General features: G+C 41.1%; 3 protein-coding genes across 18 annotated transcripts in view; 1 reads left to right on the forward strand and 2 right to left on the reverse strand.

The window, feature by feature from the left end:
* LOC120060352 (kinesin light chain 1-like) overlaps positions 1-3,161 on the reverse strand; it is a 33,195-nt gene extending 30,034 nt beyond the window's left edge. For 2 of the 7 annotated variants that reach the window (XM_039009589.1, XM_039009586.1), the window contains exon 1: positions 2,345-2,781. The gene's annotated coding sequence lies outside the window, so the exon portion shown is untranslated. Of the gene's footprint in view, positions 1-2,344 lie in introns of all 7 variants that reach the window. The other 5 variants (XM_039009587.1, XM_039009588.1, XM_039009590.1 and 2 more) reach the window with 5 other exon arrangements.
* Positions 3,162-3,961: 800 nt separating this feature from the next.
* On the reverse strand, positions 3,962-11,563 carry LOC120060355 (cytochrome c oxidase assembly factor 8). Its single transcript, XM_039009604.1, has 5 exons — positions 11,289-11,563; positions 5,357-5,554; positions 4,634-4,697; positions 4,437-4,527; positions 3,962-4,113 (listed from the first exon to the last, which is right to left on the reverse strand). The coding sequence occupies exons 1-5, from the start codon at positions 11,433-11,435 to the stop codon at positions 3,996-3,998; spliced, it is 618 nt and encodes a 205-aa protein (XP_038865532.1). The 5' UTR covers positions 11,436-11,563; the 3' UTR covers positions 3,962-3,995.
* Positions 11,564-11,814: 251 nt separating this feature from the next.
* Positions 11,815-26,408, forward strand: bag5 (BCL2 associated athanogene 5). 10 transcript variants are annotated; one of them, XM_039009597.1, is made up of 5 exons: positions 12,011-12,094; positions 19,030-19,130; positions 21,817-22,001; positions 22,743-23,591; positions 23,719-26,408. In XM_039009597.1, exons 4-5 carry the CDS (start codon positions 22,777-22,779, stop codon positions 24,254-24,256), a joined length of 1,353 nt encoding a protein of 450 aa, XP_038865525.1. In that variant the 5' UTR covers positions 12,011-12,094; positions 19,030-19,130; positions 21,817-22,001; positions 22,743-22,776; the 3' UTR covers positions 24,257-26,408. The 10 variants fall into 10 exon arrangements, with proteins under 10 accessions (XP_038865522.1, XP_038865528.1, XP_038865525.1 ...); XM_039009595.1 differs by lacking the exon at positions 12,011-12,094 and adding an exon at positions 17,888-18,085; XM_039009596.1 differs by lacking the exon at positions 12,011-12,094 and adding an exon at positions 18,128-18,311.
* The last annotated feature ends 710 nt before the right edge of the window (positions 26,409-27,118 follow it).

Consider the following 27,118-nt stretch of genomic DNA (forward strand, 5'->3'; position numbering starts at 1 on the left):
ACTATGTCTAGCCTATTGGCAGATATAAACTCAGTAATACTGATAGCTTAATATAAATGGGCCATGATAATCCCTAGTAATTTAACCTGGTTATTGTTGCGCATTTTGACATTGCCTATAGGGTGCAAAATTGCTTGGACCATGGCTGGCAGGTGAGCTGCGTCACATAGCCTACACCTAGACTGTGGTTGGGTTTGGGACCAGTTCTTGCAGGAGCAGGAGGGAGTGGGCTGGTGCGGTATGAAATGCTGCTGGTGCGGGCGGGAGCTGGATTAAGAAATCAGTCCCATGCAGATCTCTATTTACATGCTCTAGTTTTTGTTACTTTCTTCTTATGAAACCCAGAACAAAAAGCACTGTAGGGAAGGAGAGGGAAGTATTTTGATGTTATCGTTTGAAATGTAAATATCTGGCTTGAAGTGCAGCCCGGGGAGACTCAGTGCTCTCAAAGGGATGTTAAACTCGTTCAAGCACTTCCCTGGAGTCAGGTTTGTGCTGTTATGGAGATTCAGAGAGGCGGTGGGATCCTCAACCGATTCCCTGCCCAAAACTGCAGAACAAGCTGTTGAATGGATTTAAGGAATGAATGCATACAGTAGGCTATGTTTAGAATGCAAATAGACCACAGGTGACCAACAGAAATGTTCTTCATACTAATTGGGTATCAATGCTGCTGCTGTATGAGCCAAAGTGAGAGAGCTGCCCGGAAGGCACCTCCAGACCTCTCTGCATGAAATCACCGACAGTTACCATCACCATCATCTCAGAGTTTCTCAGTCTTGAGGTTATAAATGTAAAAAGATTTTTTGCTTTAGGATGTCAACATTTTCCTTGCAGCAAGTTAGGTGACAGTTAAGATTATGCACACACACCCTTACTCATTACCCAATAGGCACAGAAAGAAAAAAAATCAGCAGAAAAGAGGAACTAACCAGTGCTTGTACAGACATTCTTGCATGAAGATGTAGATATTGTGTAAGACTACTCAGAGGGTTAGTCAGCGATGTGAAAGCTGATAATCATCAACTATGACTCAGGAGCGAGGTTGCTGGGAGAAACTTCCCCACCCAACCAGACACCACACAGAGACAGAGAGTCACATCTCACGCACAACACAGCATCCACATTTTAACGTTATAGACGGCAGCTTCCTCTGGGTCTGCAGCATTTGTGTGTGTACGCCCACCAGCCAGAAACATATTTACCTCAAACCAGAAATAACCACAGAGTGAAGTCTGAACCACCAACAAGAGGAAAGGGAGCAGAGACCTGACTGTTGGCATGCCTCCCCTACTGAAGAGCAGCCTAGTATAATTAAAATTCACTACCACATTTCAGTAGGGCCTGACTTTCAAACCCCCAGCTGTCAGCCCAAATACACTGGTCTCAGTATCCCTGGCCAACACAGCGTCTGCATCCTCCTTTCTGATTAACTTCACCAAGGAGTGGAGCCGAGACCAGGCTTTGTTGATTCTAGCTCCGACTACATCGATTCACCTAAGGTCAATAGTTTTAAAATAAATAATAACAATAATAATATATAAGGACACGCCCACCTTGTACCTATGCTTGTCCTCTGTAGTTGTGTGAAACTTCCTTTACAATGAAGTGGAGTTTAGTACGATACCCCCTCATCAACATAGGCACGCTTTCAGAGGGCACAAGAGTCCTCCTAGCGACAGAACATTGGGATGGCAGGTAGCCTAGTTTAAAAGGTTGCTAGATTGAATCCCCGAGCTGACCAAGTAAAAATCTGTCGTTCTGCAGCCTGAATAAGGCAGTTAACCCACTGTTCCTAGGCCGTCATTGTAAATAAGAACTTGTTCTTAACTGACTTGCATGGTTAAATAAATTGTGAATTTCAATGAAAACCATCAACACTAGGCTAGGCAGGCAGTCATCGAAATAAAAGTAGCTCTGGGTGAGAACACAAACATGTATGGATATTTGGCCAACTGAACTGGTGTTTTCAGTAAGGTCCCCTTCTCAGTTTTCTAGTTAACAATTATATAAATGGATGAACCTGTAGAACCAGTTCAGTGTCCTTAAACTTACCTAGCCACAGTTCAGCCTAGTGCGTGGTTATTACTGGTTAATAACGTTATAGCAGCTAACGTTAGCTAGCTAGCATAACAAGCTTCCTCAATCCTAGCAACCTAATCTCATGAGAAGTCAATAACAAGTGTAAACAAGAAAACATGTGTCAAATGAATTACAAAAACTGACTTTTGTGAATTGAACAGAAAGAGATTGCGTCTAAAACAATATCGGCATCAGTCGGTAGCTAGCTATCGTTAATTAGCTGCCAGTGATAGACACACAGTCCCAGGTAGTCAAATCTTACCGTTCTGTTGGACATCCGTTGCCCAACACAGTACAAGTGAGGAGTTAGTCCGACTTCAATGCAGTTTCTGATTGAAAACACTGAAATGTTGTATATATTCTGAAAGAACAAGTAAATTTTTTTGTTAGATCGACTTTGCGAGAACAGAAACTAAGCTCACTCTGTCTTGTCTCTTGCGCTGTTCTTCCTGACTGACCGCAGATGCATTTTAAACCAATGCGGTAGCTGTCACGGCTTTATTGCTTATCGCTGCATCATCGGTGACTAGCTAGCTACATGTACGGGAAGTGATATCTGAACCAAAAAAGTATTACATGATCTTTCATGTTAAATAGACAACGTTTCATTTAACTAGGTCTTACATCTCTAGAAACACATTTGTTGGCTACTGAACTGCTGGGCGAAAATGGCGTTACCATAGTTTCTAAACTCAGAGGAGAAACGTCGCGAGACTTTGGGAACGCTTGCGAAACAGACCAAACAGCCCAGGCCGGGGTTGAGAAGTCAATAAGAGAAGTGAAAAAATCTTCCTCAATTGTTAATTTTCTAAAATATAAAAGGCACCACCTAAATTCGAGCCAATGTATTACGTAGTTAAACATTATATTACTCCAACCTCGTGAAAGTGATAAACTGACACGTTCTCATTTTCGTCAAAAACAGATTTATATTGAAGGAGTGCCTTTGATTTAACGGCCAACACATGCGCAGTTCGACGCTAGACGACAGTTAGACCCGGTGACGTGTCTCTACGCATGAGCTTAGCTAGCCAACGTCGCCTACAAACGTGTCTCTACGCATGAGCTTAGCTAGCCAACGTCGCCTACAAGCGTGATCGGGGATTTCTTTTGGAGAAGCAGTTTTAGCCTATCTTCACACTGTACTGTCTTTGGCGTCACAGTCCTCGCGCCTCAACTCCCCTTCCTTGATCATGATGTCATCCAGTTCAGATTAAAGGGGAAGTGACACTGACAGTCCGACACTGACATTTATTGTGATAGCAAGCTCAGAGATTTTAGAGGGTTTCTATACCGTCTCTGGCTAGCATCATCGATTGTATCACGTGAGGGATTTCATTTACTTTAGTCCAGGTTTATTTAGAGTAATACAGTATTGTCATCAATTTGAATGAATGATTGTATGCACAAAAGTGCTGTCATTCAATCAATCAAAACCACAATATAAAACTGGGTGGCAGGAAGCATAGTGGTTGCTAGTTCGAATCCCTGAGCTGACTAGGTGAAAAATCTGAGGATATGCCCTTGTGCATGGCACTTAACCCTAATTGTGCCACTGTCACCATCAATAATGGCTGAGCCCTGGGTGTAATGCCACTCTCTGAGGGTGTCTCAGGGGGAGAGGGATATGCAAAAAATAAATAAAAACTTTTACATTTCACACCACACACTTGTACAAGTTACACACTTGCACATATGTGAAACAGGACAAATATAAGCCCCCCCCTATTTATTAGATTTCTAACCCTCTTCTTTTCATTCCCGATCCTATAACAAGTGACTGGGTTAGTAAAAGTATTATCATGACAGGTGGGGGGAGTGTTGTGGGAGTTCCTCACTCAACTGTTGCACCAAATCAAATAAAAGACAAACACTAAAGTGAGAGAATAGAAGATAACGTATTTAATGGGGTATCATGTGGTAGGGCCGCCTTTCTTCCAGCCTCTTCTCTCAGCAAGCGTTCTCCAGATGCTGTGGAAAGCCACTCTGCCCATAAGCAATGTGATTGTGAAGTTACGTCTGTACCAATCCCTGTCAATGAGATGAAGGGAGGGAAAAGAGACAACAATACCGTAATAAATAGGAGAGAACTCATTATATTCACACAATGGCTTGCTTATGCACATACTAGTTTTACATGTACAGCAATACCTAGTTAATGCCTGGTTAAATAAAGGGTCAATAAATAAAAAAATGTTGACCCTGAGTATGAGTTATATCACATTAATTAATAATGATATTTCCAGACCTGCTATTGATGACCTGCTATCTCACCCCTCATTAAACAGTAGGAAGATACAGGGCATCATTTTGCACCTGTTTGATAAACTGTAAGCAATAGTTCCCAAACTTACTTATTGTAATTGGCATGTCTTATGCAGTTTTCATCAAGGAAATGTTTGTAAAAGACTGCCATTTCTTCACTGTTTAAAGCCATTTTCCTTCCTGAGAAAATATAAGGAACAACAAACATTAAGACATATTCCAACCACCCCCCTGTCATCCATCAGTTTGATATCCTTCATAATTTCAAATCACAATATCAGCTAACCTTTCTCATCTCTCTCAGTCAAGCCTTTCTCCTTCAGTTGTGAGAGGACGAAGGCATCCTTCTCCTAAATGAGAAAACAGAAATAGCCTTTGAACCCAAACAAAGTAAATACATGTTGTTGTTTTTTTAAATGACACACTACTACCGTACTGGAAATATATATATATATTTACCTCAATATTTGAGATCAGTGCAGTGCTGCCCTCTGGTGGACAAAATGTGTTGTCTAAATTTAAGCAATAAGACCTATGAACAGCCCTTAGCTGTGCTATATTGGCCATATACCACAAACCCCCGAGGTGCCTTATTGCTATTATAAACTGGTTACCAATGTAATTACAACAGTACAAAGTCATTTTTTGCCATACCCATTGTATACGGTCTGATATACCACAGCCTTCAGCCAATCAGCATTGAGGGCTTGAACCACCCAGTTTATAATCTATTATAGCTAACTCAATACACATTTACTGATGGGTTTTTGCTTAGCTTGGCAGTTACAACTTTGATTACATTTCATTTTGGGTCCAATGAGGCTTATGCTAGCCAGAGACTACTGAAATTAAGTAAAATCAACAAGAAAATCACAGAAAAAGTGTATCAACAACAGCTGAGCTAAATAGTAAATAATTTGTGATTGCACTACTGCTTTAGGTGTCTCTGAGATGAGTCAACAGATAATTAAGGATACTGTTGAGTAAATTGATAATTAAGGAAGCAAACCTTGTTGAAAGTGATATTCTGATTGGTCCAGAATGCATGGTTCCAATCCTCCGTCTCTTGCCTCAAGGTTCTAAGCTGCTTCTCCAATTCAGTCTCATTCTCAGGGATGTGGTATATGATTGGTCGCAGGTTTGACAGCCTGTGAGGGGGACCAACCCAGTCATGCTTAGATTCAGCAGCTGGGAAGAACTGAGATCTCTGTTTAAAAGATAAATAAAACATCCTAATCATGTTACTTCTATAAACAGACTGTACTCAGCAAAGGGGATGACACAGAGGATGTATTTTAACCATATCAATTCAATATTTAAAGCCAGGCAATGTTCTTATTGAGAGGGTTTGGTTATTAGGTGACAGTATAGCCTGGTAGCGCCTTGCATCATTTGAGCTTTGTTTTATGACATCATTATACAGTGCCAGTAAAAGGCTTGGATACACCTACACTGTAGAATAACAGTGAAGACAAAACTATGAAATAACACAAATGGAATCATGTAGTAACCAAAAAAGTGTTAAACAAATCAAAATACATTTTAGATTCTTCAAAGTACCAAGCCTTTATCGCAGTGCTAGATGTGTCACTAGAGATTCTGGGTTGAAGTCCAGGCTCTGTCGCAGCCGGCCACGACCGGGAGACCAATGGGGCGGCGCACAATTGGCCCAGCGTCATCCGGGTTAGGGGAGGGTTTGGCCGGCAGGGATGTGTGCGATGGGACAACGACTAGCGACTCCTGTGGCGGGCCGGGCGCAGTGCACGCTGAAACGGTCGCCAGGTGCACAGTGTTTCCTCCGACACATTGGTGCGGCTGGCTTCCGGATTAAGTAGGCATTGTGTCAAGAAGCAGTGCGGCTTGGTTGGGTTGTGTTTCGGAGGACGCACGGCTCTCGACCGTCGCCTCTCCCGAGTCCGTACGGTAGTTGCGGCGATGAGACAAGGCTAACTACCAATTGGATACCACGAAATTGAGAAGAAAACGGTGTAAAAAAATGTTTTGCCTTGATGACAACTTTGCACACCCTTGGCTTTCACTCAACCAGCTTCACGAGGAATGCTTTTCCGACAACCTTGAAGGAGTTCCCACATATGCTGAGCACTTGTTGGCTGCTTTTCCTTCACTCTGCGGTCCAACTCATCCCAAACCATCTCAATTGGGTTGAGGTCGGGTGATTGTGGAGGCCAGGTCATCTGATGGAGCACTCCATCACTCTCCTTCTTGGTCAAATAGCCCTTACACAGCCTGGAGGTGTGTTGGGTCATTGTCCTGTTGAAAAACACATGATAGTCCCACTAAACCAGATGGGATGGCGTATTGCTGCAGAATGCTGTGGTAGCCATGCTGGTTAAGTGTGCCTTGAATTCTAAATAAATCAGTGTCACCAGCTAAGCACACACACACACCATAATACCTCCTCCTCCATGCTTCACGGTGGGAAACGCACATGCGTAGATCATCCTTTCACCTACTCTGCGTCTCGTAAAGACGACACGGCGGTTGGAACCAAAAATCTCAAATTTGGACTCATCAGAACAAAGGACATATTTCCACCGGCCTAATGTCCATTGCTCGTGTTTCTTGGACCAAGCAAGTCTCTTCTTATTATTGATGTCCTTTAGTAGTGGTTTCTTTGCAGCAATTTGACCATGAAGGCCTGGTTCACAGTCTCCTCTGAACAGTTGATCTTGAGATGTGTCTGTTACTTGAACGCTGTGAAGCATTTATTTGGGCTGCAATTGCTGAGGCTGGTAACTAATGAACTTATCCTCTGCAGCAGAAGTAACTCTAGGTCTTTCATTCCTGTGGCAGTCCTCATGAGTGCTTGATGATTTTTGCGACTGCACTTGAAGAAACTGTAAAAATTCTTGACATTTTCCAGATTGAAAGACCTTCATGTCTGATGAATTGTAGTTTCTCTTTGCTTATTTGATCTGTTCTTGCCATAATATGAACTTGGTATTTTACCAAATAGGGCTATCTTCTGTATACCACCCCTTGTTACAACACAACTGATTGGCTGAAACGCATTAAGGAAAAAAATTCCACAAATGAACTTGTAACAAGGCACACCTTTCAATTGAAATGCATTCCAGCTGACTACCTCATGAAGCTGGTTGAGAGAATGCCAAGAGTGTGCAAAGCTTTCATCAAGGCAAAGGATGGCTACTTTGAAGAATCTGAAATAAAATATTTTGATTTGTTTAACACTTTTTTGGTTACTACATTATTCCATATGTGTTAGTTCATAGTTTTGATAATTTCACTATTATTCTACAATGTAGAAAATAGTTTAAAAAATAAATGAGAACCCTTGAATGAGTAGGTGTGTCCAAACTTTTGACTGGTACTGTATAAAGCAGAGTGACATCCTGCATACAGAAATCAACAATTCAATTCTACCAACCCCTATTGGCCTTACCAATTTGCACCCTCTCTTTTAGGCATGTTCACATTAGGAAGAGGCAATAGGAGTCTTGGCAAATATTTTTGTAAGCAGGAAGTCGCCCTATTGTGTATGATGATGGCATGACTTGTTACTAGCAGTAGGAATACGCTCTCTCCTGGCCCCTTACAGGGTGGCCTAAACTGGGACGTGGCCTAAACTGGGACGTGCTTAAACCACCTGACCAAATCCTAAAGCAATGGGACTCCCTAAATCGTTCTCAGATTATTACCAATCCCACAAGGCATGACTCCAAACACCCAGAAAAGGCTATTCTCATTGATGTTATCGTCACAAAGAATCCTGATCGCGATCACTGTTTTACAGCTTGTTTTTGTAATGGCTGCTCAGTGAAACGACCTGTCCTAGACGCTTGCTAAAAAAACTTTAATGAGCAAGCGTTCCTTAATGACCTGGCCACTGTAAATTGGTATAGAATCAGCTTTATCCCCTCTGACGAAGACGCTTGTACCTTCCTTTTTTATATTTTCCGTGGTATTGTTAACAAACACACCCCCATAAAGAAAATTAGAATTAAAAACAGGTTCAGCCCCTGGTTCGACCGTGATCTGGCAGTTACTCCCCTTCAAGAATTCCATTTGGATAAAGGCTCGGCACACGCTAGGGCTGGGCGGTATACCGTATTTTATGATATACCGGTATTAATGCAGGGACCGGTTTAGGTTTTTACTTTACCTTCTATACTGGTATTTGAATGTTTGGTTTGTTAAATGTGATACGCCATGTGTAATGTCAATTTGTATAGTTTACTTCGCTACTTGAGTCATCTCTCTTCGCTCTCTCTCTGCGCTACTATCCACATAGTTAGCCCCGCATTTGTTATTCCTCAACGAGACACTTGCGTGCAGTCTGCATGGTCAATGCAGCACATGCAACAATGTTGATGACAATGCTGTTTTCACTTTGCTTCTTAATATTAATCAACTATCGTTCTATAATGACACCATTCGTTTATGTTTCTTACATCAGCAAACAGCTAGTTTGTATTTTCTTAGCTAGTTGCCCTAAATCTTGTGAGACACTAATTGCTAGCCGCTAATACTAATAGCTAGCTAATACATGTACTGAGTTAAAGCAAACGTAGATAGCTAATACAACCTGATAATACCAGTGATGGTGTAGACCTAAACCAGCATGTTTGTGCAACAGTATCTCCTAATTCAAAGAGGAATATGTTAGCTATATGAAGTAGCTATAAGAAAACATGCAAGGTAGCCAAAGCTTATAGGGTCCCCTAGGAAACACGTGCCAACAATTTAGTTCCTACCCTGTCACAATAACTCCTCCCTGGTATATTAATTCGTTGACATCTCAAACACTGTATTCAAATTTCCCACCATTTTATTCTAACTATAGAATTAGAACAGTAGTTATATTTCCATGATTCCAACAGTTTTGCTCTAATTTGCAACATTTGGTTAAAAATAAGTCCTAGATTATTTGCCCATATCGTGCAGCCCTATGTGGCAGTGTGGAAATTCTCAATTGAGCAGTGGTGTAAAGTACTTAAGTAAAAAATACTTTCAAGTACTACTTAAGTCGATTTTTGATATCTATACATTACTATTTTTTATTTTTGACAACTTTTACTTCACTACATTCCGAAAGAAAATACTGTACTTTTTACTCCATACATTTTCCCTGACACCTAAAAGTTTGTTACATTTTGAATGCTTAGCAGGACAGGAAAATGGTCCAATTCACGTACATGTCAAGAGAACATCCCTGGTCATCTACTGCCTCTGATCTGGAGGACTCACTAAACACCAATGCTTGGTTAGTAAATTATGTCTGAGTGTTGGAGTGTGCCCCTGGATATCTGTTAATAAATTTGAAACAAAAAAGAAAATGGTGCCACCTGGTTAAGGAATTTGAAATAATTTTTACTTTTGCTTTTGATACTTAAGTACATTTTATCAATTACATTTCATACTTATGTATATTTAAAACCAAATACTTTTAGACTTTTACTCAAGTAGTATTTTACTGGTTGACGTTCACTTTTACTCAAGTATGAGTACATTTTTAATTTTCTATTAACGTATCTTTACTTTTACTCAAGTATGACAATTGGGTATGCAATTAAGTGCAGGAAATGCAGAAATGATAAGTGCTGAAATTATTTTGGGTTGAAGTTGAACAGTATAAAACAATCATAAAGGAGAAAGACTCATTGAAATCACTTAGAATGTATGTGTTGCCACCCTAGGATCACTCACTAATCATAAAGCATATGTAAAACTTGTATTATTCAAAAACTAAAAATACCATCATACCGTCAAAAATAATAATAATAATACCGTGGTATAATATTTATTTATCATCCATTTATATGCAGATGATACAGTCTTATACTCAGCTGGCCCCTCCCCGGATTTTGTGTTAAACGCTCTACAACAAAGCTTTCTTAGTATCCAACAAGCATTCTCTGCCCTTAACCTTGTTCTTAACATCTCCAAAACAAAGGTCATGTGGTTTGGTAAGATTAATGCCCTTCTCCCCACTGGTGTGATTAGTACCTCTGAGGGTTTAGAGCTTGAGGTAGTCACCTCATACAAATACTTGGGAGTATGGCTAGACTCTCAGCACATATCAAAGCTGCAGGCTAAATTAAATCTAGACCTGGTTTCCTCTATCGTAATCGCTCCTCTTTCGCCCAAGCTGCCAAACTAACCCTGATTCAGATGACCATCCTACCCATGCTAGATTACGGAGACGTAATTTATAGATCGGCCGGCAGGGGGCTCTCAAGCGGCTAGGTGTTCTTTACCATCGGCCATCAGATTTGCCACCAATGCTCCTTATAGGACACATCACTGCACTCTATACTCCTGTGTAAACTGGTCATCTCTGTATACTCGTCACAAGACCCACTGGTTGATGCTTATTTATAAAACCTTCTTAGACCTCACTCCCCCCTATCTGAGATATCTACTGCAGCCCTCATCCTCCACCCGTTCTGCCAGTCATATTCTGTTAAATGTCCCCAAAGCACACACATCCCTGGGTGTCTCCTCTTTTCAGTTCGCTGCTGCTAGCGACTAGAACGAGCTGCAAAAGAACTCTCAAACTGGACACTTTTATCTCCATCTCTTCATTCGAAGACTCAGTCTTACTGACAGTTGTGCTGTGTTGTCATGAGTTGCTGCCATGCGGTTGTCGTCTTAGGTCTCTCTTTATGTAGTGTTGTGGGGTCTCTCGTCGTGATGTTTTGTCCTATATTTTCAATCCCAGCCCCCGTCCCATCAGGAGGCCTTTTGCTAGGCAGTCATTGTAAATTATTTGATCTTAATTAACTGACTTGCCTAGTTAAATAAAGGTTAAATAAAATAAATACAAATTCTCATCAACCAACATAAGCAAACAATGCTTCTGGAGGTAGGTCTCTGAAACTCAGACCAGAGACGTGCAATAAAGAAGCACATTAAATCAACTCATTGATGAGAAACTAGCTAGTGAGTGGCCCACGCACCTTCACAGAGTTCCCTTGCTTGGTTGGTTCACTCGAACTGCACCGACGACTGTCGTTCACTGATATGCGCCGTATATGCAATGGACCTAAAAGATTACAAGGCCATAGTGACCTCCGCAGAAAATATCCTGTCGTTTTGCCACTCATTTCAGGGCCTCTTCTACAATGTATTTTACAGCATCGTCGACCTTCTGGACGTAAGTAACATGAAAATAGCCACTGTTTACTTCGTCTGTGACCAATTTGCAACGCTACCACGTGACAGAGGACGTTCCATGTACTTCCTGTATTTAAATTAGGTTGGACGACCAAGGTATATCACAACGTCTTGCTGTTTACTAAGTCAAATTATTTAACATAACCATTTGTCTGCGGAAGCGCGAGTGTAATTTATTAGCATTGTCCACATGTGTATTTAATGTAACGCCCAACACGGCTTTCATATATTTCTTTTGGCCAGCCTGTCATTCATCGTATTTCCACGGTATCGACTAGATGGGATACAGTTTGTCAGAATTGTCCAGAATGTACTTTTCGTAGCAGGTTATGAGAATTAACGTAGCAGTTTAGGGGAATTAGGTTAAGGTTAGGAAAAGGATTTGGGTTAACTAAAATGCAAATGTTTTAAACTTTATATATCAGTTTGACATAAACCGTATACCATCTAGCCGTGATCTCATTTGTCCTGAAAAAAAGCTAGTAGTAGCCAGCTAGCTAGTAGCTAAATCTCAGATTGTGGTTGTGCTTGGTAATGTTTAGCATTATATCGATCTTTTCCCTATTATGGCTGTACGTTGGTTATGCAGGTAAGCATGAGGACATGTAGCTTATCATATATTCCTGACAGATTATAATAGTAGCTATCTCTATTATTTCAAATTTATTTATTTAGCTAACACCGTTCAGATATCTACAACGTAGATAGCTAGCCTACATTTAGCTTGTACCTAAAAGAAAACAAACAAATTACGCCACAGTAATGTTTTCATTCATATGTGTGGATTTATTGCACTTTGACTGACATTTTATGTTCTCAGAGAGCAAAATTGCTGTCAAGGGACAGGTGAGGTGACTGGGAGTCCATTGTTGACCAGCGGTGCACTTGTTCCAAAGAGGACCATTGTCCTCTCCAACATTTGGAGCCCCGTTAAAATTCTACAAAAAGTAGCTAGCTACAGCTTTCCTTCCCCCTTCCATCACTGATTAGAACTTCAAAATAACTGGACAGGTAAAAGTAATCTGGTGGAGCCGGTGCGTTCACATGTCCAATCATGTGTCATCAGTCAGTGATTACTGAGGAAGGAAAGGTGCACTTTAAAGGAATTCTAATGGGGCCTTTGGACTTTTGAAGGTAGAGTTAGCAGTATGACATCATACAAAGCGGGCGACTTCCTGCTCAGAATTACATGAACATGTCCAATAAGAAAACAGATTTGGCAATGTTGTGCACTACTGAACACAACCCATGAGTGGGAAAAAGACTCCAAGGTGACTCAGATGGAGGTCTAATAGGCCTGTAGATGATGCTCATTTGAGATGGGAGCTAGAAGGTAACATTCTAGGAACATACAGAGAAGGAACTGTCAGATGAGTCAAAATACCCCTGGAACAAGCCACACTGGGAGCCACATTTGAAATACAATACATTGTATACATGGAGCAGGGTGGGAAAAACGCATAAAAAACCATTTAAATGTATTTTTGGAAGAACTGTGGTCACCATTCATGTAATACATTAAATATATAGTCTGCATAAGACTGAATTGGGGAGTTTTTTCACAGGTAGGCCTACATTATTTTCCCATTTCAATCTTTTAGCAACCATATTCTTGGAGTGACTGTTATGGGCAGAGCAGACCATCCCATATGCATTTAAATATTTTGATATGCAACCTGGAATTAAATTTAATAGCACCAGTGCTTCAATAGTGAAACAACTCTCACATTGGTGCCATTTGCGAGCGATGTTGTTAGGCTACATGGTATTGTTGTTTCTTCAGAGTGCACTGGCAATAACAATTTCATTTCACAGAGACAACACGGGTTCTTCAACTTTAGCACTAGCCAATATCCACACATTTTTGAATGATCTGAATGAAGATGATGGTGAAGGGGGTGATTGAATTTACAATATACAATTGGGGTTGGCCTCTAGCCAATTTGTTCCTGAGCTTGTAGCTACTCGGCGGGCCAGAACATATAGCCTACTATCTGCCCAATTCATATCCCCACTACACATTTAACATGTGGTTAGTGGGATAATCAATTAAATGACAATGTGATCATTTCAATCTGATTACAGTGGTTAATTCACCAATGTCTCTATTAATAGGCCTTTACCTACTCTATTAAAATATATTAATCTTAAATGTATTTCTCCAATGCAAAACCAGTGTGTCTTGTTTGCAACGAAACTGTTGCTGTTTGCAAAGAATTTAATCTGAGATGTCATTATGAATCTAAGCATGGTACTTTCAGAAGTTGATTTTCCACCCCAGACATGAGGCCAAAGTCTGATGCAGAAAGCAGATAGGCCTATTTAAGGAGTACATGGTGACAGTATTGGAGGAAATAGCTATAGTGACAAATATATGGATAACATAATTGCGTCTGTCAAACAGGTGTGGTGGAAAATTCTAACCAAGTTAGAGATACTTTATTTCTTCAAACAATCAATCTTTATTAATAAGAATTGCAATAATGAAGCTGGTCAGTTATGCACTCTGAGGTGTACGTCCAAGAGTTCGATGACACGAGTGAAGCCTTATATAGATAAACTATCTTATGCAAGCATATACAAAACACGTTATCTTGGTACGTGTGTGGAGAATAAGACGAAACTAGGGTAAAAGGTACAGATGTGAATTGGTCGTCTCGTTCTGTGGCAACAGCTAGGTATTCTAGTCTAGTGAGTCAAAACAACAGGAAATCACTCTAGACAGTTTCTCTGAAGTAGATCAACGGTTCCCCATTTTGAAATGCAAGAAGCTATACAGCCTTAAAAAGATCATTCATTATACAAGCATCAAAGAGGTTTGACTAAAATTCCCCTTCCACAGGTAAGCCTACCTCTTATTTTTAAAATAGTGGTCCAACAAAGCCCTCTTGTTAGTACATTTGCCTACTCAACTTTCAGCACCGGGTGCTGCCCATATTGATTTTAGAAACCATGATCCACATGGCTGCATCTCAACAAATATTTTTTCTAATTCATCAAATTGTATTGTATTCTCTGGTTTTTACCATGGACCTATTCCCCTAATATTATAATTAAGCTTTCACGTGTGTTTTACACTTTTTATCAAGCTGTTGGTGCTTGCTTCTATTTATGCCAAATCAGTTGACCGCTGTAGGTTGAACTTCTTGTTTCCTAACATTATTCCTTTACAATTTTTTGTAGCGAATAGAGAAGACCCTATACCCATCATATCCTACATATGTTAATCAAATCAGTGGTGGAGTGGCTTGTCTGTCCTGGAGATCATGTTGCGGGCTTTGCGCTGTGTAGTGTGTATTTTCAATCAGTTTAGATGTCGTGAAAAAATGAAATAGTAAGCCTATAGGCTACTCTAGTGACATGTAATATAGCCTATTCACTTTATTTTTATGCAAACCTCCAGAACATACATTGCGAAACTTGAAAGAACTCGTGGTTCTCACGGTCAAGCGAAATAATACAATGTATCACTTGTATTCTCTGAAGAGGAAGAATAATATGATTTATTTGACTTATTTTTTATATATATATATATATATATATATATATATATATATATATATATATATATATATATATATATATAACCACACATGTTGATCCAATACATTTAAAAATCATTCAAGATAACACAACAAAATTTAGAAAAGTATTTCCATTGTGGTCCTCTTAATACAATACAATGTAGCCTAACAACATCGCTTGCAAATGGCACAGATGTGAGTTTCTTTTTACTATAGAAGCACTGGGCCTCTTAGATTTGAATTCCAAGTTGCATACCAAAGTATTTAGGCTCATATGACGGTCTGCTCTGCCATTCCTCTCTTTCACACCAGGGCTGCCAACAATATAGGGTTGCTATAAGACGTAAATGGGAAAATAATGGACCTGTGAAAAAAACTATAAAATAGCTCCACTACCATAAGATGTATTAAAGCTGCAATATGTAACTTTTTGGGGGACTGACCAAATTCACATAGAAATGTGAGTTTTAGATGTGTCATTCTCATTGAAAGCATGTATAGGGAGTGTTAGATCTGTTATGTGTGCCCTATTTCTATGCTTCCCATTCTTAAGTTTAGTTTTTGCTTCTTTTACTTTTGTACACCAACTTTAAAAAGCTTTAAATACAATATTTTGGGTTATTGAAAATATATTTCACAGCGGTTTAGACGGTACAATGATTCTCTACACTATACATTGCTTGTTTTGTCACAAACTTAAATTAGGCTAACTATTAGAATTTTTGCAACCAGGAAATGGCAGAGCAATTTCTGCATATTGCACCTTTAATTGAATAGTGACCACAGCCCTCCCGAAAATATACTGAACAAAAATATAAACACAACAATTTCAAAAATAAATAAATTAGGCCCTAATCTATGGATTTCACATGACTGGGAATACAGATGTGCATCTGTTGGTCACAGATATCTTTAAACAAAAAAAGCAGGGGTGTGGATCAGAAAACCAGTCAGTATCTGGTGTAACCATCATTTGCCTCATGCAGCGCGACACATCTCCTTCGCATAGAGTTGATCAGGCTGTTGATTGTGGCCTGTGGAATGTTGGCCCACTCCTCTTCAATGGCTGTTCAAAGTTGCTGGATATTGGTGGGAACTGGAACACTGTCGTACACATCGATCCAGAGCATCCCAAACATGCTCAATGGGTGACATGTCTGGTGAGTTACTGTATGCAGGCCATGGAAGAACTGGGACATTTTCAGCTTCCAGGAATTGTGTACAGATCCTTGCGACATGGGGCCGTGCATTATAATGCTGAAACATGAGGTGATGGAGGTGGATGAATGGCACAGCAATGGGCCTCAGGATCTCGTCACGATATCTCTGTGCATTCAAATTGCCATCAATTAAAATGCAATTCTGTTCATTGTCTGTAGCTTATGCCTGTCCATATCATAACCCCACCGTCACCATGGAGCACTCTGTTCACAACAATGACATCAGGAAACCGCTCGCCCTCACACGACGGCATACACATGGTCTGCGGTTGTGAGTCTGGTTGGACGTACTGACACATTCTCTAAAATGAAGTTGGAGGCGGCTTATGGTAGAGAAATTAACATTAAATTATCTGGCAACAGCTCTGGTGGACAGTCAACATGCCATTTGCACGCTCCCTCAACTTGAGACATCTGTGGCATTGTGTTGTGTGACAACTGCACAATTAGGTGGCCTTTTATTGTCCTCTGCACAAGGTGCACCTGTCCAATGATTATGTTGTTTAATCAGCTTCTTGATATGCCAAACCTGTCACGTAGATGGATCATCTTGGCAAAGGAGAAATGCTTATTAACAGGGATGTAAACAAATTTGCGCACAAAATTTGAGAGAAATACGCTTTAAGTGCGCATGGAAAATTTTGGGGATCTTTTATTTCAGCTCATGAAACATGGGACCAACACTTTACATGTTGCATTTATATTTTTATTCAGTGTACATTTAAATTGTGTTTTAATGCAATTTTGTCCCACCCTGCTCCATTTCAAATTTGGCTCCCAGTGTGTCTTTACTTCCGGGCTATTTTGATGCAACTTGCAATTCCTTCTCTGTATGCTCCTAGGTCACAGTTAGCGATGCAATGGTAAAACAATGGATGGATTAACGCTGATTGTTGTGCATTTACCCTCCACTAAACCACTGGTCATAGTGTTTACAAATATGGCCATAAGCCAAAGTTTTATTCAGGGTCAGACTATCTCATATTCAGTAGGCAGCAAACAGAGAAGATACCTGGGACCTATTCAGGTTCAAATGTTGCAGATACAGGCTAAATATGAACTGACACAATTACCTGTCATATTCTGCATTACACACCATATGTAGGGGGCCCAAGACCGACCATCGGTCATTCAGTGGTCAACCATCCTCCACAGTCCCCATAATGTGTTCTACACTGTTGCCAGTAGGTGGTTATGAATCATGGTCAAATTTTCCGATTCTATGTCTTGGCCGACCAGCACTCAATTCTTGTAGTCTGTTCTAGGCTATACACTTCTGTCTGAATGTCCTGCAATATTATATTCTCCTGAGTTTAAGCCCCTGGGTCGTAACTAATCCATTTTGTGTACAGGCAGTCTTACCTCTTAAATCCGGTATGGATATGGAAGTTGGCATAATATTTGCAAAAATTTAATCTATGTCATTGTGGTATTCCATCAGCACCTTAGTTGGTCTCACGTTTTTGATGATGCCAAGTGCTTGATATCCCATGTAAATACAATACATTTCAAATAGTTTTTAATAGGAATTATAACATCAAACTCCTGCGCAACTCTATATACGATCCCTTTGTACAGTCCACTGAAGACTAGTTTATGACGCGCGTGAACAAACCCTCTGAATTGGTGCGTGGGAGGGGCAACACCGCAGTGCATAGTGCTGTTGGACTGTACCGAGGAAAATCAGCCATTGAAAACAAATTATCGTTACATACCTACATAAAGAGAAAGGATACGTATTTGGATGACACAACATCGATTATGATCATTGTTGGCTAGCTGATGGAAACGGACATCTTTAGAAATGTGCGCGAATGTCTTTGGCGCTTTGAAAAGGTGAGACATTTCATGCGCAGCTGGGAAGGTGGTGAGACATTGCTGGCGTCTGTTACATTGAAACAGCAACCTAGGAACTGACAGTTTTGAAAATACGTTTTGTCTGAGAGATAGGCCAGAGGCAGCACTGCAAGCCTATGTGGCGGTATGTGAGTTGGTGCATGCATTCTTTGCGGTGACACACACTGTTGTTGTGTTCACTGCTATTTCTATCTCCATTCGGTCGGTAAGTAAATTATTAGATCGGTTGCTTACGATTACATAATGCTTTAAGCCCTCTGTAGTAGGCATGTAGTAACGTTACTGTAGATAGGCATGCATGTAATGCAAAGTATTTGCTCACTGATTTGCTGCGTTTGAAGAGGGACTGTTCTAGAACTCGTATTGGAGAATGGGTCTCTCAGACAATAAGCCTCACGGAGCATCACCTTACACCGGGGTTCCCCAACTGGTGATTTTATTTGTCCCCCCCCCCAAGTTTTCTGAGCCAAATTCTTTTAATTTTGTTTCATTGTTGGACATAAAATAGTAAAAACACCAGCAAATCAGCTCAAAGTGATTTACATTTAGGAAAGTTTTCCCACGCATAATAGAGAAATGGATGTGATCGTATACAAACGTAAGCAAGGTTTGAAACGATTGTTTTAGTCAAATGTTATATCTGTTTGGGCTTCTTGCGGTCAATTTGCAGTCTACAAATTATTTGTAATTATGTTCTGACCATCCGCTCCCCCAAAAATAGTCCCGCAGCTGAATTTAGTTGATGATCCCTGCCTTACACAGCTCAATTGTAGACTACAGGTATCAATGTAGTGACCTGGGTCTAAGATATGTAAAGATATTAGCCATGTTGGCAGCCCACAGAAGACATCAAGTTTGATCTGTTTGCTCTTATCGGGTTCTGTGTCGGGCAATTTTTGACTTGTAAACTGTTGGCCTTACAGGTAGCCTAAGCCGTGCCCCATTGTGGCCAGAAAAGGGGCATTTGCCGGTGGCATCCTGGTTTGGAGACCTTTCCGGAGATTCAGAATGTGGTCATAACAATGTATGTCCCTTCCTGATAGGCTACCACTCTCTGACATACAGAATGAGGTTACATATCTGGGAGGTTTGACTAGCCTTTCGGGTTTTATTTATTACTCATCCTAAACTGACAGCAAAATGAAATGTATGCTGTTTTATTCAATGTACCTCATGTAGATAGGATTTTGTTTGCGAAGGTCTAGTTGTCGATTTGTGTGGATTCGGCCCATGGTCGTCACCATGCGTTTAGGTAGGAGTACAATAGCAGCACAGTATTATTTGAGATGGTCTTTCATACTACTGTGTCTGGTTATATTAATTCAAAAGACAACAAGTAGCCTAGTGTCTGTCTGTCTCCTGAGGCCTGTTCTGGAAAAATTTAATAATTTTCTCTTTCATTTCTTGTTTAACCCTCAGAAATACCTCTTGTCCTTCCTGTGTCAATCCATCTCAATTCAGCAAGCCATGACACCCGCCATCTCACATTATTCTCAAATCGTTTCTGTAGTTACAAACAGATAAGATTCCTACAACATTATTTTGGTGAAATGTCATTTGATCTCTGATATAAAATAAGCTATAATTGCACCCAAATTGACCATTTTAATTTATAGGATTCATATAGTATTCAGTAAATATAGTACGTAACATCTTATTTTGACAACTTTTTTTTCTAACAATGTGTAAGAAAAAATAAATGTTCAAAAGCTGATCCCCCGCACCCCACTCCAATCCCATCACAACAGCGAGTATACTGTATCAGTTCTCTATGTTTAGTAGTATGGAGCTTCGGCTCTGAATATTGTTTCTTCATCCTACATAATGTATTCTCAGTGAATTCGGTAATGGTTTTCTTCCCTTGTTCAGAGAAATTTGTCATTGAAGTTAAGTTTGTCCCATCCTACATCCTGATATTGCCAGGTCTGCCCACTAGATGGCGTTGCTCCTGCTAATAGGTGAAAAGGGTTGGAAGATTCCCCCCTCAATGTTAAAGGGATAGTTCACCCAAATTACAAAATAACATTGGTTTCCTTACCCTGTAAGCAGTCTATTCATAGGGTGCACCTCCGTCACTCAGTCGCGTTATGAACGTTCTCAAAACGCCCTCTATCGGTGGCGCTACAGTGGTGCCCTAAAGTGGTGATCAGCAGTCATTCTGGATGGAGGCTAACGGTTTAATCTAAATTACACTATAGTGCCTGGAAATACAATGGCATTGCAAAAGTAGTCATATTTAGTAGGAAACAACTTTATCAGCATTATCGCGTCATTAAATTTACTTTAGACAGATGGTAATGTTGTCATTAGCTATTAAAGTTTGTCAAACATAGCTAACAATGCTAACTTTAGCCAGCTAAAATCCAGTGGCCTCCCCTCAATCTTAGCTAGCTAATGTTCTACTGCATCTAAAGTCAATATGTTGACCTCAAAATGATGACAAAAGGTTTTCCTACTAATTATTTGCCTCCTTTTGAATTTCATTGTATTTCCAAGCCACAGTAATGCACTTTTGATTAAATCTTCATCAGCACTCATTGACGATGCATTGCGTAGAATGCTCAGTCGGGTATCAGTCCAAAACGAATGTTCAAAACAATATTTTGACAAAACATCCAACCAACGAATTGATAAGGTATGACATCAACCCATGCTTTGGTTTTGTTGGCCACGGTTTCAAATGCTAACTTTTAAGCATTTGTAGCACAAATCCAATTCAAGTCAATGGTACCTATATTAGCATTTTCACGCGTCATGTTTGCCACAAATGCAAAAAAGTTAGCATTTGAAACAGTGGCCAGGTAAACAAAATAATGGGTTGCTGTCATACATTGTCCATAGATATGCTTACATGGTAAGGAAACCAATATGTAATTTGGGTGAACTATCCCTTAAACATTGAGGAGGGGTCCTTAAAAAAAATCACTTAAAAGCTGGAACAGCACCATTTAGTGGTCAGAACCTGGTGTTATCAGGATGTGGGATGGGACATAAACCTAACAATGTCAATGACTAATTGAACAGGGAAAAACAAACAAAAACATATTCACTGAGAATACATTACATAGGATGAAGAAACAATACTCCAAGCTGCAACTCCATACTACTTGTCAAACATAGAGAACTGATACTGTATAGGCCTTGTTGGGTTGGGATTGGTGTGGGGGGTCCGTGGGAGGCTTTTGACAATTTCTTTGGATTCCTCATGTCTTACTCATTGTTAAAAAAAAAAGTTTGTTCCAAATCAAATGTTAGTTCCTATATTTATTGAATATTACAAATCCTATAAATTAAAATGGCCAATTTGAATGCTAATCTTATCCATTACTAGCAACAAAATAGGTTTCAGAACAGTCGTGTGGCATGTAGGAGAATACTATAAGCCCTAGGTCTATATTGTCTCAACTGACTGTTTCCAATGGCTCTCCTTAGACAATACTACATATAGGCTATAGTCAAAACCTATGTCACACCGACATTATTTGAGGCTTTTCATTTGGGTTTATTATCTGAGTGGTATTGCAATGTAACCAATAGACTTTTTGTCCTCGGGACTGTTAAATGGACCCTAGTAATCCCATAATGACTGCCAAATCGGCACTCTCTCTCACCATAATCCCCTTTTGGAAAAATCCCTCATATGGTGAACAACAGTGACACACTGTCTCTTTAAGAATGAGAAAAATGACCTGTCTATTGTGACATTACAGACACATCACTGTGGAATAGCAGCAGAGGAACCGCCTGCAAATACAATATTTTGAGAGCCTCTCAATCTGCAGTGTCTGGATGCCGATGGTGCAGAAGTTAGGCTACTGGTGTGTTCTTCTGAGCCAGCTTGATCTTACCTGAGCCAGCTTGATCTTATTCATTGAGTTTTCCCTCTGGAGTTTTTGTAAGTAGTGTTGACTATTTTATACAATTAAGGAAACAGTCATCTTTGAGTGAGAGGAATTAGTTCTGTTGGGTGTCATTTTCAGTCCGCTCAGACGTTCTTTGAAGAATGTAACTCAATTATGGTTATTTCGGACCTGGGGTGTAAAACGGCATTGTTGTCGCTGCAGTAATCAGACTTAGTTCAGTGGTGTTCATTAGACAGCCTTGGACATAAGCTGAAATAGTAGCCAGCACTGTGTCTAGAGCTGTAGCCTACTTTCAGTAAGGAGTTTAATGATTGTCATGCTAGTGTTATCATTAAATGTTTTAATTAATTTATTGCCTGTTTTTAGGACATGCATGCATAATTCTTGTTGGTTAAACTGTCACACTAACAAATTGGTATTGTACTTTGATCAAGTGCATCAAGTTAATTTAAACCTACAGTAACTATTTGTTCTTTGAGGTAATAACAGTGTACAAAAGCGTCTTGTTCACGCTTGATTTATTTTGGGTGGAGCTTGGAAAACCGCAGGCAACTTAGGTCAACATTACATAATGGAAACAAGAACACCTGGCCTAACATACTGAATTGGACAAGCCTCATACTGATAAGCTTATTTTTTTCTTCACATTTTCCTATTTTAAAGTTGAACAACTGATTGAAAAAATATTACATTTTAGAGAGTGTAGATTTTGCCTATGAATCTGTTTAGTTATGAACTTTTGTTATTGCATTTGTGCTGTGCCTGTTTTGCAGCTTGTTTGGAAAGCCCTTTGATGGTGGAAAGAGGATGGACCATGGCAGCCAGCAGCAGCAGCAGCACCCAGCCATGATACGGCTCTATGAGGTCCAGCGGGAGGTCCAGTCTCTGGGCCCTCAGGTGTGCACTTTCAGCGGGTTGAAGAACGAGCGGGAGTATCGGCGGCTGGAGCGCGAGCTGACCCGGCTGCTCCTGGAGGTGGACCAGGTGGACACGGAGGGCAGGGCAGACCTACAGGGGGCACGCAAGAGAGCAGCCCAGGAGGTGGAGGGGCTGCTGCGCTACCTTGAGGAGAACGCCACCCACCCGTCTCGCCTGGCCATCGAGGAGCTGAGCCGGGAGGCCCAGAGGCTGGTGGAGCAGGGGGTGGTGGAACCGCAGCGGGCCGGGGGCACAGCAGAGATCAGTGATGAGCTGGTGGATGCCGTGCAGGAGCTGATACTGAGGCTCACCCAGGTGAAGACAGGAGGGAGGGTGCCCCTTCGCAAGGCTCGCTATCGGGCCCTGACACGACTGTGTGCCGTGCAGGACGTGATCGAGGGCCGCACACGCCAGCAGACCCTCCCCCTGTCAGAAGACACGCACGTGGCCGTGCAGAGGATCAACCAGGTGATGGTGCAGGTGAGTGGGGCGCGCAGCCAGCTGGTGGCACTGTTGATGGGGCTGAGTGGGAGGGATAGCTGTGCCCACCTGTCCCGCGTGCTCACTGAGCTTCTGGTGGAGCTGGATGCCCTGGACGTGTCGGGGAACGCAGCGGTCCGGAACTACCGCAAACAGGTGGTGGAGGAGATCAACGGCCTGCTCAAACACCTGGACCTGGAGGGAGAGGGAGACGACACGCGCAGGTACACAGCTTTACTACCATTACAAATAATAGTACAGAAAGGAAATACAGTATGCATGTGTGTATACATGCTTTCAGGTACATATTGGCTCAGAAATGTGATGTTGTATACATCTTTCTTTTTTCAGGTATGACTTGGCGCAGAATGACTCAATCCGTCAGATTGAGGCGGTGCGGGGTCGGGTGGGCCAGCTGCGCGGGGAGGTCCTGCGACACTGTGGGGTGGGCGACCTCTTCAGGCCCAAGCCTGAGCTCCAGAGTCTCCTCACACATCTGGACCAGGTGGATACGGCCCGTAACCCCTGTATCCGTGAGGCCCGCCGACGCGCTGTGCTGGAGGTCCAGGCTGTCATCACCTTCCTGGACCTCCGTGAGGCCCTGATCTGCCGCCAGCCCGGCTCCAACGAGCCCCCACAACACAGGGCTGTGTGGATGGTCCTGGGCAGCCTGTCAGACCTCCAGGCCCAGGTACTCTGCTTCAACGGCAAGCGGGCCGACAAGAGCTACATATTGCTTGAGGAGCTTCTAACTAAACAGCTGCTGGCCCTGGATGCAGTTGACCCACAGGGTGATGAGATGACCAAAGTGGCCCGCAAGCAGGCAGTCAAGTTTGCCCAGAACATCCTCAGCTATCTGGACATGAAGACAGACGAGTGGGAATACTGATCCACTGGAAAAGACTATACATAGCTGAAGTATGGGTACGCCAACCTATTAAATTGTATATATACACTGGTGTATCATCACTCTAAGAGTTGGGGTCTGTACATTTTGACTAAATCCCAGAATGCACTGCAGCAGCGCTTTTGGTCTCTTTGTTGTCATTGTCGCTGGCCTGTGGGTAAAAAAAAACAACCCAAGAACATTTTTGTGAAATAGAATTTGGAGAAAAGTGTTATGACGTGCTTTTGAAAGTTTATTGAGCATCTTTTTGAAATCTACTGTATGTATATGAGTTTTGATCAGTGTTGTTGTGTGGTTGTAAAGCCTGCGGCCAAAAGCACTGAAGCCTGTTATGGTGGTGGTCAGAGTAGTTAAGATCCAGTCACGTCGTCTGTTTTTCAAAAGCAGGAGTGGGACTAGAGTAATTACATCTCAATGGTATCCATGTTTTGCTTGACTACTTTGGAGGTCAGTTGTAAATTAACTCAGCCAAACGATGTCTGTGATGTCTCAAAATACTTCTTTACCGAGATAAACAGAGTGTACATCAGCACTGTGAGACAAGATCTTCACCTGTTCATTTTGCTTATCCTCTGCTCTCTTTCTTCCTTTATTATTCAACACTTCTGAGGCAAACTCCCCTAACCATGGCTGGACACACCAGTCTCTGGCAACTGTTCAAATGAAAAGGAGAGCTTCTTCATGGCTTTACCCACTGTCCTACAATAATGAGGATGGGCATGGAACTCGGTGAAGTTAAACGGCCTGTGAGATCCTTTGTCAACTTAGAGGGTTAGTTAAAGGCCTAGTTGTAAAGAATGAATATTTGTAGACACGATAAATGACTATGTTTGTCTGTAATTTGTAGCTAAATGTTGATTGTGACTTGTGTGTTTGTGAGGCTATATCCTGTCTGCATTGAATTTAGTGAAGGGGAAAAACAGAGTGTGGAGGTGGTTTTGTTTTTGTCTGACTTTTCTATTGTCAGAGGAGTGTGTATGGGAGCCCTGGTGAGGGTCACTGATTTTACGTTACTATTATTATAGCTGTTTACAGTGATCACAGTGTGCAGGGCAGTCTAAAACCGCTTCAGCAGAGGTAGGAACAAAGCAACCCCCACCATACTCCACACACAAGCTAGGGAGGGACTGGCTGCTACCTTTTACAAAATAATCCTGAATGCACAAAGAAAAGAAAAAGCACTAAATGGGTGACTGAGGAGCACCTAGGCTATTGTCACCGTGAGAAATTTGCACTTTTTACAAATTTTCAGCATTATACCTCAGCTGTTCGTAAATGGACCCCTGCATGCCTGGTAGATAGCCCTAAGTACTAACAGAGCATAAACAGTCCTCGGTTAACTCCCACAGAACTCCCAGACTCTCAACATGACAGGGGTTATTCAACCCTTCCCCTGCTGCTGTTGAAAAACATATGGCACAAAAACAGTGAAATCCAGCTACACGGTCATGGGATGTCTGACTCATAAGTGAGATAATGATTCGATTAGACAGTGTTCAGTGTGGCCTTCATGTAATGGGTTTTTGTTCACACAGCAAACCTAATGCTGTCTCAAACCAACCAACCCTGCCAGATCAGAGGCTAACACTAGCTACTGTTATAATTCTCCTCTTGATCTGCTCACGTACCAGTAGGTGTGATTATCAACGCACAGTTGCACACAACCTTGCAAAAATAGAACATACCTCTTATCTGAAAGCAATGCAAGGTGTTCTATCTGAACTATGTATGCATCAGTTGCATCCAGTGTTTGAAAATGCATTGAACATTTTAGGGGTAGAATGTATAATTTTGTCAGTGAAGAATGTTATAAGTTTGTTTTATTTTTCCAAGTACCAAAGCTGATTTATTTCAAGGACACTTTATGTTCCTTACTCTGTGGTGGACCTTTTGGTTTGCTTACTTTGCAAATGGCAGGAATGTGTCTGTGGGGTACAGTATTAAATGTTTTAATTTGACGATCTGTTTCTCCAGTCGCCTTTGACTAAGTGGATTGTGACAGGCTTTGCTGTGTTTCTCATACAAGATGCACGTGTACAAACGCACACTGAGGTTTAAATGATGTGTGAATGCTTCAATAATAGGTTTGTTTGACTTTTTATTCCCACTCCAAAATAAAAAGGTGTGTCCCGGATCTAGTTGTGTAAAGACCTTTTTATTTTTTTATTCCTGGTTTTGCCGTTCCCATGACAACACTCATGAGTAGACAGATTACAAAACTCCATGTATAAAAACAACTACAATTTGTTAACCTTCAAAATATAAATAATATATTTAGAAGAGTTTCCATTGGGAGTAGTATATCTAGCTAGATTTGTACTGCCAATGTACTTTTTATCTGCTTTTAGTCTGCTACAGATTTGAAAGGCCACCCAAATGAAGCCCAATGTATCACCCATTTATGTATGCACATACACTACTGTTCCAAAGTTTGGGGTCACTTAGAAATGTTTTTTTTTATAACATCAAATTGATCAGAAATACAGTGTAGACATTTTTAATGTTGTAAATGACTATTGTAGCTGGAAACGGCTGATGGAATATCTACATAGGCGTACAGAGGCCCATTATCAGCAACCATCACTCCTGTGTTCCAATGGCACATTGTGTTAGCTAATCCAAGTTTATCATTTTAAAAGGCTAATTGATCATTAGAAAACCATTTTGCAATTATGTTAGCACAACTGAAAACTGTTGTCCTGATTAAAGAAGCAATACAACTGGCCTTCTTTAGACTAGTTGAGTATCTGGAACATCAGCATTTGTGGGTTTGATTACAGGCTCAAAATGTCCAGAAACAAAGGAACTGTCTTTTGAAACTCGTCAGTCTATTCTTGTTCTGAG

This window comes from Salvelinus namaycush, chromosome 15, assembly GCF_016432855.1.
Source record: "Salvelinus namaycush isolate Seneca chromosome 15, SaNama_1.0, whole genome shotgun sequence".
In the NCBI taxonomy this organism is placed as follows: domain Eukaryota; kingdom Metazoa; phylum Chordata; class Actinopteri; order Salmoniformes; family Salmonidae; genus Salvelinus; species Salvelinus namaycush.